Source organism: Ochotona princeps, chromosome 6 (assembly GCF_030435755.1).
Source record: "Ochotona princeps isolate mOchPri1 chromosome 6, mOchPri1.hap1, whole genome shotgun sequence".
In the NCBI taxonomy this organism is placed as follows: domain Eukaryota; kingdom Metazoa; phylum Chordata; class Mammalia; order Lagomorpha; family Ochotonidae; genus Ochotona; species Ochotona princeps.
Window position 1 is genome coordinate 58,004,873 of NC_080837.1, and position 17,567 is coordinate 58,022,439.

General features: G+C 41.2%; 1 protein-coding gene across 2 annotated transcripts in view; it reads right to left on the reverse strand.

The window, feature by feature from the left end:
• Positions 1 to 17,567, reverse strand: part of SLC25A21 (solute carrier family 25 member 21) — a 473,857-nt gene that overhangs the window by 42,808 nt on the left and 413,482 nt on the right. For both annotated transcript variants that reach the window (XM_004584775.2, XM_058666356.1), the window contains 2 exons: positions 6,759 to 6,825; positions 645 to 704 (listed from right to left, as the gene is read on the reverse strand). In XM_004584775.2, the coding sequence (XP_004584832.1) occupies positions 645 to 704; positions 6,759 to 6,825 (127 nt within the window). The remainder of the gene's footprint in view (positions 1 to 644; positions 705 to 6,758; positions 6,826 to 17,567) is intronic.

The window sequence follows — 17,567 nt, forward strand, 5'->3', positions numbered from 1 at the left end:
AGAACACATTGGGTCAATATAATTATCTGTTTCATGAACAACTGCAAAGTCACCAAGAAGGAGAGAAGTGGCATGGAAAGATCCAAATAACCCAAGGAATTTCATGGGATATTTGAGATGTGTCACCGTGAGATCACTATTCTCCCTGGCTGAGGTGTTTACAGTCATTCCTATACAAGGCCCTTCAGTCTGCATCTGACCACAGAATTAGTTTATCCCAAGTGACCTGAGGTCCTCCATTGACTACAACCTGAGCAAAAGCTGGAAAAGTGACCTGTTAGAAAATAATCTTAGGTATATTGGCTTTTGCATAAATAGATATGTGCAGAACATATATAAACACATGCATGTTTGGGCTTTAACAGACTCTTTGATAAATGTACTCTTTATTTTATATTCTTGACCATATCTCATATAGGTCTTTCCAGACATGTCATTATTATCATAAATTCATCACCAGGAGCTATAAAATAGCCAAATTGTGAGTTATTAGGAAGATGGCTTTCAACAAGTAGTTGAACATTGAATAACTTGAATTCATATTTTGGTAGCTGGCTTGGGGGGGAATCAAAAGGGTTTTTGTGTCTAGAATTCACTTTATGAAATAACACACACACTTAAGTATAATAAATACTCTCACTTACCACCGCTGGTGACAGTGACACATATCCTAGCAATTTCTTGTATTGCTCAAAGGTGAAAAACTGTGAAACAAAACCAAACGCAGAGATTTATTGCAATTTCCTGCAACAAACCCTTTAATTGACACACATTTCTTTAGTGAATCATTATATTAACTGGTGTTTTGAGAAATGATAAAATACCTAATACAACTTTTGATCCTGCTAAATGTATTTCCTATCAGATTTGACTTTAACATGCACATCTTCAAATGCAGTTATCACAACTTGCAGAAGAACTGATGGAATCCTTTGTAGCAGTAAATGAACCGTACAGCTTCCATTTACCATGACCATTTTCAGTTTCCCCAGACATCAATAGACTCTTTTATGGCAGTAATTCAACATTGTAGGCATACAGGCCTGAACTCTTTGGTCTCCTATGTTTTCCCTATAATCTGCTGTGCTAGCGAATGTCCAGTTTTCCAACATACTTGTAAAAGACATTCATTTCTCAGTCTCAAGTTGCAGTTATATTACTGTGTGCCCTTGCTATGCCATGTAATTTTTAAACATGAAATGAATAAGAAGATGCCATGATAAACTAGGGAAGGGTACAATAAGGTCACATAGTCTATTCCCTGCCTTAAAGAGTGTCTGTCCTCAGCTTGAATGAAGTTGCTTAAAACTCCTTTAAAAGCTCATCATTAAGATGGCAATTGATGCTGCTGCTGCTAAAGATATTTTGCTTCCTTTAGTAGGCGATTTTTAATGTTTTTACTTCAAACAAATGTCTACAGAAGCCAATACAATCAATCACTTGATGGAACACATTTCTCCTTTCCTTTCTGCATGTAACGTTTGGGACAATAGCTCTCCATGAACATGACGTTACGCGACTGGGTGCTTAGGTGGCTGCTGCTAAAGTGATAAGGCCCACTTACAGGTTCTATTAAGGCCTGCTTCTCAAGAACCAATACATAGCTTCGATGGCATCTAGTCCCAGGTGTTTTCTGCTTCAACTTTCTTAACATATTGACACAAGGAACAGGCTGATTCCTACTTTTGTTAGATTGAAGTGTTTTCTTGTAGTCATGGCTTTTTTGACTTCTGGACTTTTTTTCATTATATCTTCAGATAAATTTTTGATTTCTTCAAAAGACCCTGGAACTACTTTTTTTTTTTTTTTTGCTATGCTTTTTTTTTTCTTTTTTAAAAGAGTCATGATGGAAATAGACTGTTACAGAGCAGGAACTGCCTCCTTTCATCTTTTTTCTCCCCAAGATTTATTTATTTTACTTGGAAGTCAGAATTACAGAAAGAAGGAGGCTCAAAGAGAGATCTTCCATTCACTGGTTCACTCTCCAAATGGCTGTAATGTCCAGAGCTGGGCCTATGGAAAGTCAGGAGCCAGGAGCTTCTTCTGGGTCTCCCACATTGGTGCAACAGACCCATTGAGCCATCCTCTGGTGCTTTCCCAGGTCACAGGCAGGGAGCTGGTGCTCATATGGGATGTTGGCACTGCAGGTGGACGATTAGCTTCCTGTGCCACTGTGCTGGCTAGGCCCTCTAATCCATTCAATGGTTCTTTCCCAGACCTTGTTAGTTTCCTCTTCACAAGCTGTTGGTCACCGAACAGGAAGACCACTGGGCTCTGCCAGGGTTTCTCCCTCCTGCTTGAGGCCTGGATACTCACAAGGCAGTCACCAGCGCCAAGCAGAGGGCCCATCTCATGTGTTACCCATTTCTCAGATACTGCTGTCCTTTATTGCTTATTGTCCATTGTCTTTACAAACATGCCTATGTGCATTGGGGGAGGGTACAAGGAAGGGTTAGGGCATCCCCAGAGCCTAAGAAATTCACATAATGAAATGTAATTAATAAAATTTATAAAAAAACCACATGCCTATGTGGGCCTTTGATTAAGTGGGGAGGGTCAGGTATGGAGGAAAGTGAGTGGGACAAATGTTTCCTTTTTTTTCCCCTGTGAGGGGGCTGCTTCTTACTGTCAAACCACTGTCTTAACATTGCCTCTTGTTGCTGTTTCAGGCAAGAGGGTATCTCATGCCTTTTTTTTTTCATCCGAACTGGGACTGTTGTCTATCCAGATACAGGTGGACTCTGTTTCCATGGGTTCAGTATTTGCAGAGCCATTCAACCATGGATTGAAATGGGCATTGTGGGTAAAACTGTCACCTGCAGAGCTGGCATCCCATACAGCTGCCGGTTCATGTCCCGGCTGCTCCACTTCCAATCTAGCTCCCTGCTCATGGCCCAGAGAAAGCAGTGGAACACAGTCCAAGTCTTTGGGCCTCTGCCCCTCACATGTGCATCCTGGATGAAACTCCTGGCTGCTGCCTTCAGCCTGGCCCACCTGAGGAGGGAACCAGCATTTGTAAGATCTCTCTCTCTCTCTCTCTCTCTCTCTCTCTCTCTGTCTTTCCTTCTGTCTATGTAACTCTTTCAAAATAAACAAATAAATCTCCCAAAGAGAAATCATACAGAAAATTATTTCTGTGTTGGAACATGCACATTTTCCCCCTAAACAATAGAGCATCACTATGTATATGGCATCTATTCTGCATTAGGTATAATAATAAATGTAGAGATGGTTTAAAGTATGTGGGGGACTGGGTGGGTTATGGGTAATTGTTACTCCATTTAGACAAGGGGCCCAAGCTCCCTCAAAGTTTGGTGTCTGCAGGGATTCTAGAGCCAATATGCAGTGACCACAGGGGACAACTGTACTTTGAACAGTAGTTGCAGACACTTTAGGAAACCCAGAATGAGTTCTTAGCTTATACAAATTCCTTCCTGTTTTTTTTTTCCTATGGAGTTTCTTTCTCCATATGTTTTATTTACACATCTGATATCAACTCAACATGATTATGTGTGAGAGGCCGTGATAGATGTTGATGTACAATAGTGAACAAATAAGTTTCACAACTTAGAGTTGCTCATGGGTTTGGTTAACACATGGCAGTCCTTGAGAATCCAAATATAGAAAAATGGCACTGGTGAATCTGATGCTAAAACCTAGACCTTGGAACCTGGCACCTGGGCACATAAGGCCTCCCCTCACTCAGGGACCTCGGGAGTACTAATTCTGTCAATTTGTGAAAGGGGAAACCTCTTCATGGAGCATCAGTCTTCTTACTTTAATGATGAATCTCATTTCAAAGAATAAAGGACAGACAAGCTTAAAAAGGTCTGTTTCTGATTATCATAACAACTGTTAACTCAAGTGTCAGTATCAAGCAGCATACACACACAGAGTCCCTGAATGGTTTTTTCTGAGGTAAACTTTGATGACATACAGCGAAGCAGTTTATGATGTATGAAATCGTTACAATCAGGTGATTGCTTTCCTCACAAATCCTAATATAAATATCTATAAAATGAATGCTTTCATAAATTGTGTTGAAAAACTGGTGCAATCCATCTGGCAAAGATATACTTAACTCCAAGTTATACTTAAAAAGCTAGTGTACTTACCATATGTCTCAATAATTTGAAGGTAAAAAAATCTACTTGAAACAAGATGTCTGGGACACATACGCCATATCCAGTTGCCCAAAAGTTCATCTGTTAACCATTGTCTGGCAGCAAGCACTGCTTTTTTTGTTTTGTTTTGTTTTAAAGCATAGACTAACTCAGTTTTGTAAAACCCACTTTTTGTTTCTGTGAAAGATTGTTCAGTGTTGATAAACCTTAATCCTCTTAAAGTTTAAATTGTCTCTAACGTATAGTATTAAGGGAAAATATTCCAGGAAAAACTCTAATTATAATTTTCTTTATTTATACATAAAACACTGAACAAATGAATATATTATTCCATGGAGACATGGCAACTTTCCTTCTGAACAGGAACTGTGTTCTGTTTGTTTACTTGGGCAATCTTTTATCAAGTGAAGCCATTGCGTAATTCAATTCAGCTTTTTTGTGTACGTTGGTGAACTTTTTCCAGATTCTCTACTGTGAGTCAGAACCATATAATGAAATTTGTGTTGAGGTAATAGTGTTAAAAAAATTCACAAAAACTATAGCAACAAAGAGGATGGATTGACAGAGAAACTGTGCTTTAAAGTTTTGGTTTTCTGAATTCTAGACCTGAATTGAATTTTATTTGCTTATTATTCTGACATAATGCAAAAGTTGGAAGTTTGTGTATATCTGTTGGCTATTTTATCATATTTTTTTTTGGCACAGTCACCCTCAAGACTTGCTGAATTAAAGCACACAAGCTCTTCCTTCTTGCCTTTCATGACTATGGGGAGAACAAACAGTAATGTATTTGAACAATGTTTTATGCTGTTAGTTGGAATCAAAGTCATTATTTTAAGCTTATGCTATCTTTTCTAAAGAAATTACATTTTCAGTTTTTTAAAAATACTTATCGGTTTGCTTGAGAAACAGAGAAAGAAAGAAAAGGAAGGGAGGAAGGAAGGAACTAGCTCTCATCTGATGGTTGCTATAAGCACCCTAAGCTAGGGCTAACACCAGGAGCCACAACAGTTCATTTTTCCATCTGGGTGGCAGAAACCTAATTACTTGAACCATACTATTGCCTCCAAGGTTATGCATTAGCAGGAATCTGGAGTCAAGTGCTGGAACCAGTTACTAAACTCAGGCACACTGATGCAGGACACAGGTGTTATTACCAGTCTCAAACACTAGGCTAAATGTCTGCCCCTAAGTTCTCACTTCAAAAAAAAAATTAATTTATTTGAAAGGTAGAGAGAAAGGAGAGACAGAGGGAGAGATGTTCCACTTGTTGGTTCCTTTCCCAAATGGCTGCAAAGGACAAGACTGTGGCAGGCCAAAGCCAGGAGCCTGGAACTTCTGGGTCTCCATAAAGATGAAGGGTCCAAGGACTGGGGCCATCCTGTGCTGCTTTCCCAGATGCAATAGCAAGGAGCTGGAGTGGAAGCAGAGCAACTGGGACTTAACTGAAATCCTTATGGGATACCAGCACTGCAGGTGGTGGCTCTACCTGTTATACCACATTGCTAGCCCCAATGTTATTTTTATGGAAAGACAAAGGCATACTCAGTGATGTCAATGATATGGAAGGGGCAATGCCAGTGAGAATCACTGTAGCAGGGACTTTCCTCTGAGTGAAAATGCAAAGATCAGGTTTAGTTTTTTAGCCCCTGGAGGTTCTGCCAGATCTCCCTGTTTGTATTCAGATAATGTAAGTAGTACATAAACCTCCACAGTTATGTGGGTGAAGCAAAAGAAATCAGGGTAGTGGAAGTAATAATTTTATAAGAACCAGAACACAAAATTTTAAGAGGAGACTAAAGGAAAAAAATGAAGTGGGCAAGCCAATAAATGTAATATAAGAATCATATATGAAGAAATACAGTGCTTTAGTTCACTCTGTTCATAAAATGGGAATAATTTAGGCCAAAAGGGTTTTTCTCTGTGTGTGTATGTGTGTTTCTTCTTTCTTCCCTCTCTCTTTACTTAATAATTACTGCACTGGAGGAAAATTTCTGAATTGCTTTGAGGAAAGGTCCAAGCTATTTTGTGGCTGCTGTGGTTTGATTACATGATTTTCATTTACCACTGTGTTTTCTGTATAATTTCCCCATTAGAAGGGGGTTGCTTTTACCTGAAAAAAAAAAAAAAACAAAACTCCTACAAACCAACATATATATTTGAAAGACTGACTAAGTATAATGAAAATAGAAATTATGCCATGATTTCTGTATTAAAATCTTTAATGTTTGGGGAGGGCTTAGCAGTCAAGATACCCGCACTCCATATTGGAGCGTTTGGGTTTGAGCCCCAGCTCTACTGCCAGTTCTAGGTTCTTGCTAATGCAGATCCTGGGAGGCAATAGTGATGGCTTAAGTAATTAGGTTCCTGCCACCTCCATGGGAGATCTGGATGTCGCTCCTGGCTTATGACTTACACCTGGCTTACCTCCAGCCATTGTGGGCTTTTGAGTAGAGAACCAATGAGTGGAGTGTGTTCCCTCTCTCTTGCTCTCTCTTTCCTCTCAAATAAATCAAAACTTCTTTATGTTTTCTGTTTAATTCATAGGGACATCCAAGAGTTAGTAGTGAGATATTTGTTACGGAAGACTTGACTGCATCCTATTATCTTGCGGTGAGAAGACACCCCACTCACCTTCACTGCTCTTTTTGGTGTTTCAGCCAAGATGGGTGGTAGAATTCCCTTGTAAAAACCAAACAACCTATTGGAGAAAAGAAAGATTTAATATATACAGCATGAAGCTTTTCTTTGGTTTGATTCCTAAGTAGAGACATGAATTCTAAGTTATTATGATATTCAGAATGTGAATAAATGCTGCTGTGACTGGAATCACCTATATGTTGCTTTCGTGACCCTGAGGTACCTCACAGATGAGGTTGGTAGTTGGCCCTCCTCACTGCAAGAAGTCGGGTTTGTCAGTTGCAGGACGGATGGCTTTATGCTCTCTACAATCTGCATCCCTCCCTTGTAGTAGCAGAAGTAGGTTAGAGTTGCACTTAAGCCCACCAGACTGAACCTCTCTGAGAACAAAGGATCAAGTCTCCAGTTCTAGGAAAGTAACAACCTCTGTGATGATAGTGTTGGGGCTTTCAGCCCTATCCTAAATTAGTCATACTTTCTTCACTTCTTTGATGGAGGGAGAGGGTCAGTTGTATGGATATACATTGCTGACAGAAGGAATGTCGGATCCCTTGTATGATACGCAGTCTCACAGGAAATGTTACTTTTGCCAGTGTTGAGGGGCCATGGTCATGTGTTCAGACATTGTTTAGGAAGAAAAGTGAGAACGAGCAGCACATGTTTGTGATTAGATTTACCAAAGTTCACTACATATTATACTTCAGGATGCAAAAGTTAAGTTCCTTTGTTCTGCAATCTTTCATTATTAAAGATTTATTTATTTTACTTGAAACACTGTTACAGAGAAAGAGAGGAAGAGTGATCTTCCATCCACTAGTTCATTTCCCAAATGGCTGCCATGGCAGTGGTTGGGCCAGGCCAAAACCAGGATCCTGAAATTCCATCTGGGTCTTCCACTCATTTGCTTGGAGTATCTTTCACAGCTTTCTGAGTAGCGTTAACAGGGAGCTGGATTTGAAATGGAGTAGCTGGGACTTGAATGGAACCCATATTGGAAGCTGGTGTCACTGGTGGTGGTTTAACTAGATAAACCACAATTCTGATCCCTTTTCTGAAAACTTACGTATGACGGTGACTCAAAAATTCATAAAAAGGAGTCAAAGATCAATTTAGGGGCCAGTGTGTTATGTAGTGATCAATACACTGCTCGAGACACTTATATCCCTTATCAAAATGCCTAGGTTTGGGTCCCATCTCACTTCTGATTTGAGCTTCCTGCTAATGGGAAGTAGCAAGTGACAGCTCAAGTACTTGGTTCCGTGCCATCCATGTAAGAGACTTGAAGTGAGTTATGGGGTCCTGGTTTAGGCTTGGCCCAGTCCCAGGTGTTGAAGGGCACCTGGGGGAGTAAATCTACAGTTGGAAGATTCTGTCTGATTCTAAATTTTTTTTTTTAAAGATTTTATTATTATTGGAAAGCCGGATATACAGTGAGGAGGAGAGACAGAGAGGAAGATCTTCCATCCGATGTTTCACTCCCCAAGTGAGCCGCAACGGCCGGTGCGCGCCGATCCGAAGCCGGGAACCAGGAACCTCTTCCGGGTCTCCCACGCGGGTGCAGTGTCCCAAAGCATTGGGCCGTCCTCGACTGCTTTCCCAGGCCACAAGCAGGGAGCTGGATGGGAAGTGCAGCTGCCGGGATTAGAACCGGCGCCCATATGGGATCCCGGGGCGTTCAAGGCGAGGACTTTAGCCGCTAGGCCACGCCGCCGGGCCCCTGATTCTAAATTTTTAAAAAATTTAATGTTTATTTTGATGCAAATGCTTTTGAAATCCATTTAGATTTTATAATATGGATTTTTCTGAATTTTCTGAAGATCCCTTATCTATGCCACAATCTTATTTTAAATTTAAAGCTATACAAGTAAAAGTAAGTAGTCCTTTATTATTTTCTGAAGTTCTCATTTTCCCTGATATATGCATGAATGCCTATAGATAAAGGCAGGGCTCAATTCAATTCCATTTTAGGATACACATCTAACACAGGAGTGAGCAACTCTGCCCCTTCCCCTTGGGTTTCATTAGGTTTGCTTCTAGCTGTGCTTCTTGTTCTTGTTCTTCTTCTTCTTTTAATATTTATTTATTTTTATTGAAAAGGCAGATTTACAGAGAGAAAGAAAGACATTGGTTCAACCCCCCAGTGGCTGCAACGGCCAGACCTGAGCCCATCTGAAGCCAGCAGGCAGGAGCTTCCTCTAGGTCTCCCACATGGATTCCAAGGCTTTGGACCATCCTTGACTGCTTTCCCAGGCCACAAGTAGGGAGCTGGATGGGAAGTGGAGCAGTTGGGACACGAACCTGCACCCATATGGGATCCCGGCACACGCAAAGTAAGGATTTGGCCACTAGGATATTGTGCTGTGCCCCTAGCTGTGCTTCTTGAATGGGATGTGAACAGTTTGTTCAGACCAACCCACTATGCTAACCAATCCAGCATGGTGAGGTCTTTCTCCTCCTCATTCACTGAATTACACAGCTATACAGCTACACAGCTTCTTTCAGAGAGGAGTGCTGAGGGCTTGTCTTAGAACTTCTGAATTGCTCTCTGCTTGATGACAGGGTGCCACTAGGACTCAGTCCGGAGTCCTTTCTCTGTGTATATAACCAGAACTACTTAAGTACAGGTTACGCCACCCACTATGCTTGACTATTTACTGGATCATTTCATCATTCTGATTAGGAAAGAAAGTAGGCACGTGATTTGGACTGCTATGGGAATTAGTCAATTCCCCCCATCCACTTTCAATTCCAATATGAACCACTAATGCCAGAAATTCTTTTTTTTTTTTTAGAGATTTATTCATTTTATTACAGCCAGATATACACAGAGGAGGAGATACAGAGAGGAAGATCTTCCGTCCGATGATTCACTCCCCAAGTGAGCCGCAACGGGCCGGTGCGTGCCGATCCGAAGCCGGGAACCTGGAACCTCTTCCGGGTCTCCCACGCGGGTGCAGGGTCCCAATGCATTGGGCCATCCTCAACTGCTTTCCCAGGCCACAAGCAGGGAGCTGGATGGGAAGTGGAGCTGCCGGGATTAGAACCAGCGCCCATATGGGATCCCGGGGCTTTCAAGGCGAGGACTTTAGCTGCTAGGCCATGCCGCCGGGCCCAATGCCAGAAATTCTTAAGCAACATGGATTTCTTCTAGATTTTTTGACAAAAATCTTATTTAAATTTCATTATAAATTCATGATTATAAAATTTTCAGCATAAGAGTGTCATAGGTTCGCTCTTCAGAAAAGATAAATTTGATTTTCTGACATAGAAGTTTCTCAAATAGAAGTTGTTTGTTCTCATCTTTTGGAGCTGATCTTTCTACACCTAGGGACTTATGCCTGGCTATGGGGAAAAGAAACAGGGGGAACGCTTACACAAGTAAAACTTTTAAAATATTGCATACAGTTTGATAGAGGGCATTGAATTCTTATATTATGGAGAACAGTTAGGGGAATTTGCAGGGGGATAATAGCTGCTTAGTCTGGAGAAGAAAGACTACATTAGGAAATGAAGGCAAGCATGTAAAAAAGATGCTAGATTTTTCTGTTTGTTTCCAGGTAGTAAGACTGAAATCAGTAGTTGGAAGCGGGAAGGAAAGACACATTTTTGGCTCACTTGGGGCTTAACACAGGTAGTGTTTCCAATAGAACAGTCTGAGGATGAAATGGACTGTCCTGACAACTGGTGAGTTTCTCTTTGGAAATTCAGTTTGGTGATCACGTTCATGCTTGGGAAGGTACTATTCTAGAGTTGGAGTGTCCCCAGCAATGGACAGTCCTCACTGCTCTTAAGCTTCATCTGTTTCAACCTTTATGTTATGCTATACACAGGAGCTAGGGGCACACAAATATGCTTTTTGAAGAGATGAATTCTTATTTCCTTGAGACTTTTCCAACAATCTAGCACTACTTGTGCAGAAGAGGAATGAGCTCTTATAAGCAGCACAGAAGATCTTAGTTTTAAAAGTGATGGCAATAATATAGAAATGAGGGGTAAGGTAGGAGGGGCTGGAGGCAGCTGGGAGAAGCATAATGATCCAATCTGAAAAAGCTGAGAGGTCTGGAGCCTTCCGCTCCCTGCTGGAGATGCTTCAGGTGGTACCATCCTACCCTTCCCTGGCCTGGCCCTTTTCATGTGCTATCACCCCCTCCAACCTCACCATTCTGAGCTCTGTAACACACAGTGAACAGTTTTGATGGAAAACTTGCAGGGATCATTGTCAGGCAGGCATTATTAGCAAATGAGAATCGATAACCATCTCCCCCCCTTGCATTGTTTTCCTGGTATGCCCATCTAAAGAGCGGTCAGGTCAGGGCCAGTTCTGCTGAGAACCATTATACCCACTTTTTCTTTTCTTTCTTTAAGGATCTATCTGTCTATCTTGGAAAGGCAGATTTACAGAGAGAAGGAGAGACAGAGAGAAAAATCTTCTATCCACTGGTTTTTTCCACAAATGGCTTCAACAGCTGAGGCTGAGTCAATCCAAAGCCATGAGCCAGCAGTTTCTTTTGGGTCTTCCATGTGGGTGTAGAGTCAAAAGGCTTTGGGCCATCCTCTAGTGCTTTCTTAAGCCACAAGTAGGGAGCTGGATGGGAGTGGAACTGTTGGGTCATGAACTTGCACCATATGGGATTTCGGCAGATACAAGGGGAGGATTTAGCCACTGAGCCATTGCTGAGCCCCTCCTTTTCATTCACATTGTAACCAGTATTAGTATAGTGCAGCACTTCTTGTAGGCAGGAATTTTTGGAACAAAAGGTTAAAAAATGATATTTAATTTCTTTGTACATAATTTTATTTCAAGAAAAACTGCTGATCTAAGATAGATCTATCAGAGTTTTCTCGAAGGTCTTGGAGCTGGGAATCGCAAAGGTCAATCTCTGTGCAGATACAGTTCTAGGATATAAGGCTTGCATATCAATGGTCACCTTCTTTTCTTTCATTTGGAGTCAGTCTTCAGTGACAAAAAGGAGGCTACTATTCAGGGAGACACAGAAGAAAAAGAAAAATTCTCTTGCTGTAAGTATGACTCTATTCCAAGATTTCATCAAGCTTAGTTACATCTCAACCCCTCTTGAACAGTGACATTTACCTCTGCTTTTGATTTTAGGAGATGCTCAGTAACATTTCCAGAAATTTTTTTGTTTGTTTAAATAAATTTGAGTTGTTTACCACCCAGGATCCTATATCCAGGACGCAAACCTCACGGCCTATCAGCTCAAGTGGTGGCTGAAGAGTCCAGACATCACACTCTCATAGGAGAGTTTTGTCAGTTAACATTCAGTGCTGGGCCAATCAGAACAGCCACAAACAAAAATCAGTCTAAGGAATATGGGCAGGGGCTCAAGTTGAAGAGCTATTTCTATGAGTTGATAATTACTGCAAAAATATGTACAGATTTAAAAGCCAAAAAGGAATCATTACATTTTATGAAGGGAATATATATTATTATTTTTTTTTGCCAAGGAACTTAATTTTTTAAAATTACATTTCATTTTATGACACAGTTTCATAGGCTCTGGGATTCCCCCAACCCCTTCCCATACCCTCCCCCCATGGTGGACTCCTCTACCTTATTGCAGCATTACAGTTCAAACCCAGTCATAATTCTTTCATTGCAAGCATGCACTTTGCATAATCTCCAGCACCTTATTGTCCAGACAAACTCAACAGTTTCTTGGGGAGACCATCTCTGGGCTGAAGACAGAGGTGGCAGAATATCATCCCAACCCATTAAAAGCCACAACATAACATCACCAACGGTTTACAATCTTATGGAGTTAATTGACAAGGTATTGAGTGACCAATATGTTAGAAAATGCAAGTTCTTATCCACATCCTGTGATTACTTCATTGACATTTCAAATTTCAGTATATACACAACTGGCTGCTATACACCTTAAAATGGCTATAGGTTACTATTCAGCTGTCTCGTGTCTATTTTCATTTTTGTATTTAGCAGTTTGCAGTGTTGAAGCATAATTTTTACTGAACTTGGTGGATTTTGGGATAGTCCATTCTGGCTTATAACTCTAACAAGGCATTTGTCAACAGTTGAGGCTCAGAACTGTTTTAGGAGGGGTGTGCAGAGAAATCTTCAATACCTTAGTGAGGAGTAACTTATCTTTGTGTCCTACCTAGTAAGGTATATGTGAGTCCAGGCTAACCGTTTCCTGTCTGGTACTGAGCTTTTCTTGTTGTTCTCTGTCTACCTAATCTAATTTTTTTTTGGGGGGGTGGGCTCCAGAGTAACCCTGATGGTCATTGCAAGAGAGGGTGGGGATCCAAAGTTGGAACTGGGTAAGGACCAGATAAAGTTCTCCTCCCGATTCCCGAAGGAAGTTCACTGTTCTTCTGTTTCTGCGGACTGCTCAGGGTTCCTGGCTGTTGTTCCGATGACACTAGATACTGTGAGGAAGGATCTGGGCTTCTTCCTTCCCATGTGGGAGATCCAAGTGGGAGTGGATGACCTCAGAGTTCTCGACCTCTGAAGGCACTCCAATTCCCCATGTTCTGCTTGGCAGTTGGGATACAGTCCTTGGTGCCTGTACTGATGGTCCTTGGTGAGGATCTGGGAGTCTCCAGGGTTGGGATACAAGCCTCCTCCTGTCCACCTGCTCCACTCTGAGGTCCCCCCTGCTTTGTGCATATGACCTCCTGTTAAGAGGTTATCAGAATTGCTCTTGATTCCCCCTGTATGTGTTTATAGTTTTGTTACTGTCTAATGCTGATTCGAGTCTGTTGTCTATAAGTTACAAGGAATTTAATTTTAGATCCACATGTGCCATTCATTCAGCTCTCATATCATTTGGCTTACCAGGAAGATAAGGAAAAGAAGAGATTGGTGACAACTGTATGAACACACTTCATCTTATTTTCTTCCTAATGGGCAGGAGGGTTTTGGCACATAATGGCAGGTCTTTTTCCTAACACATCAGTAGAGCACGCCTCTGCTTGTGTTTCCATCTGCATGAAGCCAGTAAGAGAAATCTTTGGAAAAGGCACAGGAGCCATCCAAGGATCTCTTAGGAAATTTTATTATGAACTACAGGGTCATTCTTATATTTTATTTCTCAAAGTTGTTACTTGTAAAAGATGTGGGTTTGATTTTATCTATCCTGTGTAGGAAGATATTAACTTGCATGTTTATGAACTTTCATGTGCTTAATACTTAATCATCTCATTCAACATTCACAAGAATCCTCGGAAGAAAGTATGCTGTCTTTATTATTATAATTATTATTACATCACATCAAATTGGGATCAGGGACTTAAAATTTTTATTCATTCATAGTCCATGCCATTGACCAGTGAACTATACAGCTCGGCGGTTTTTCTTGAAATTAAATTATGTTAACAAAAATTCCTGCAAACGTTTTTGGTGTTGTAGCAATATCTTGTCATATTTTATTTTAGGAAGAAATAGAGAAAAAGCAATTACAAATTAGCTCTTTATACGGATTGCCGGTCAATTCTGTTTTAAAGCATTGTGAAAAATTAACTTACAGAACTGCTCTAACATAATTTTTGTAAAAGCTTTTGAGTATCCAATGAAGTCAATCTGTATTTAGTTTTTATCACAATAACTTACAAAGCAGGCACAAGCTATACATGTTTTTTTCCTCTGCGATAAAGTTTTGCATTCAAGAGTTACATCAGGATAATTCTGCAGCTATGGAAAAAATATAAAGCATACATCAGTAATATGACAAAACACTCGAGCATCGCTGGTTACTGACATGACTGACAGGTCTACCCTTCCCACCCTTTCCTCTGGGTCAGGGAGGACAGTTCTTTTCCAGCCCATGGGATGAAGCAGAATTGCTCAAGGCAATCATGCAGGTGACATTCCTTCGTTAGTGGGTGGGTTAGACATGGTCATAAATCTAAACTTAGCTCACAGGACCAGCGGGGACATACACTGGAAGCCTTGGAATTTCTAGTCCAAGCAGAAAATGCACATGGGGAGAAAAGTTTCTCTTTTTTGCCCAATAGTGTCCTAGCTACAAAACACGGCCGTGTATCACAGCTAAGCGAGGATTCAGAGGACCTGAACCTTGATGATATTGTTGGACTGTCCAATTAACCAGTTGTAGCATACCACTCCAGAGCTCCCATTATAGGAAATTCAAACTCCCAAGTGAGCTGCTTGTAATGAAGTCTTCTGTTTACTTTTAGTTCAAAGAACTTTGATGCAAATAATGTTTAGCACTTCCTTTTCTGAAAACACTCTGAAGTAGTAATTTTAAATAATAAATATTGAAGCTAAGTGTTGAACATTAAGCAAAGTGTCTTGAAGGAGACTGTAAAAAGCATTTAAAGATAGTTTGGATTTATTTTCTTGCAGGAAGATCACCATACATTTAAATCTTATACTATTAGTATGATTACTCACAAGCAAACTCCCTACCACAGCTGGAATGTGGAGAAGCTTTGCAAACCAAAGTCATCCAACAACTATGAGGATGGGATAACAGGTCTTCACGTCATTAGATCTCGAGGGCTCAGAAACTAATGAGTTATTGTTCATGAACCTAAGTGGACATGGAGCACGACAACATTGCATCACATTTGTTTTTAATTGTATAATCAGAACAGGCTTTGTATTACTTATGTACAATTATAAAGTGAAGATCAAAACTACATTGCACGTGTTCTACTCAAAGACAGAGCTCAAACACAGCTTATTTGTGCCAAATGCCACAAAAATAATCTCATCTCCATTTCTCTCCACTCTCAGCTTTTATTTATTTTTAAAAGATATTTATTTGGGGACCTGGTGCCACGGCCTACCGGCTAAAGTCCTCACCTTGTATGTGCCAGGATCCCGTATGGGCAATGGTTCTAATCTGGGCAGCCCACTTCCCTTCCAGCTCCCTGCTGGTGGCCTGGAAAAGCAATCGAGGATGGCCCAGAGCCTTGGGACCCTGTACCCCTGTGGGAGACCAGGAGGAAGTTTTGGGCTCTGGACTCCGGTTTCCTGGCTTCAGATCGTTCAGCTCTGGCCGCTGCAGCCGCTTGCAGAGTGAATCAGAGGACAGAAGATCTTCCTGTCTGTCTCTTCATATCTGTCTTTCCAATAAAAATAAAATAAATCTTTTTTTAAAAAAGATATATTTGGAAGGCAGGGCATGAGAGAGAAAGAGAGAGTCTTCTATCCACTGCTTAATTGCACAGATGGCTGCCACAGCCAGGTCTGAGTTAGGACAACTTTATCCTAGTCTCTCACATGGGCAGCAGGCACAGGCACTTGGGCCATTACCCACTGTCTTCCCAGTCAAATTAGCGAGGAAGCTGGATTGGAAGCTTTAGGATGCCCATGCTGCAAGCACTAGCCTAAACCACCATACCTCAAGGCACGTCTCCCTCCTAAAATTTGAAACTATTTCACATGTGGATTGCTACAAGGTCCTAAAAGAATCAATAAAAAGTGCTTATTGAAGGAAAACAAAGAATTTCCTGTAAGTTCTAGCTGTGCCTAACCTCTGTGGCTCAGGTACAGCCAAGTCCAACTTGATGCCTTGCTATTTCTCATCTGCAGGATTAAGCTTTAGGTTGCTCTGTGTTAAGGTCTGAATTTTAGACAAATACACAGGCCAGATGGTTAGGTAGATCCCTAATTAAATATTGTATACATAGCAACAGCTTTAGTTCATTTGGATGACTGAATGTTACTTGCTTTAAGTTAGCTACTGAAATCTGAAGACTTTCTGGTAAATAGTGGGTAGACAGGGAAGGATTTAACATTCTCAACAGCTGACTCGGGTAAAGAAACTAAAAAGAAATGAAAAAGTTGCATGTCCAGTCTGTCTTCCTTTTTTTCTCCCCTTGTTGGTTTTGATTTTAGAAAATGTTTGCTTGGAAACCTTCTGAACTATTGAATTGGGCTGCTCTAATACTCTGGGTAAAAACTTTCAGAAATTGCTAAGTTATTCTGTAGGTGTTTCCATTTTTTTTTTTTTTATAAAAGACCACCTTATTTATTTGGAAGGCAGCGTTATAAGAGAGAGATAAAGACACACACACTCAGAGAGACAGAAATCTTCCATCCACTGGTTCACTCCTGAAATGGCCGCAACAACCAGGGCTGAGCCAGGCTGAAGCCAGAAGCTTCTTTTGGGTTCTTCCACATGAGTAGCAGGGGACCAAATACTTGGACCATCTTCCACTGCTTTCCCAGACATATTAGCAGAGAGCTGGATGGGAAGTAGGCAGTTGGGACTACAACTGCAGCCCACTGCGGTTCTGGCATTGCATTCAGGGGCTTAGCCCACTTTGCCACAATGCCAGCCCCATGGGCAGATTTTTGCTGTTAGAGGGAAGTACCCAGAATATGTTTTGTGTAGCCCCCAATGAGAAAGAACAACAGGGAAGCTTCTTCACCAATGGACCTTTAGAGTGGGTCAAAACCTGCTGTCTGCCAGAAAAGTTAGCATAACTCTCAATTGATGAATTCATGACCAAATGAATCCTGTCTAAAGAAACTATGATTTGAAAAGTATTTCTTCCTGAGAGGAAACTACTGCCAATGCTCAAATCTACTGGCCATGGAAAGTAAGGCTTTGCTCATTTTTGGAGGAGACCTGTTTTGGAACCCAAACTGCTGAGATTGATAACCCAAGCCCAGCCGTCCACACGCAGTGAAGGCTAGGATAGAGGCGTACGTTGGCTGAGTCTGAAAATGTCACCAAAGGAAATGATTTTCAGGCCGAAAAGCCATCTCCCAGCCACCTGCGCCACTCTCACATGTGGCCTGAGAAGGGTGCTTTCACCCGGAGCCTCTTTCTTGGCCAGGAAGCCGGC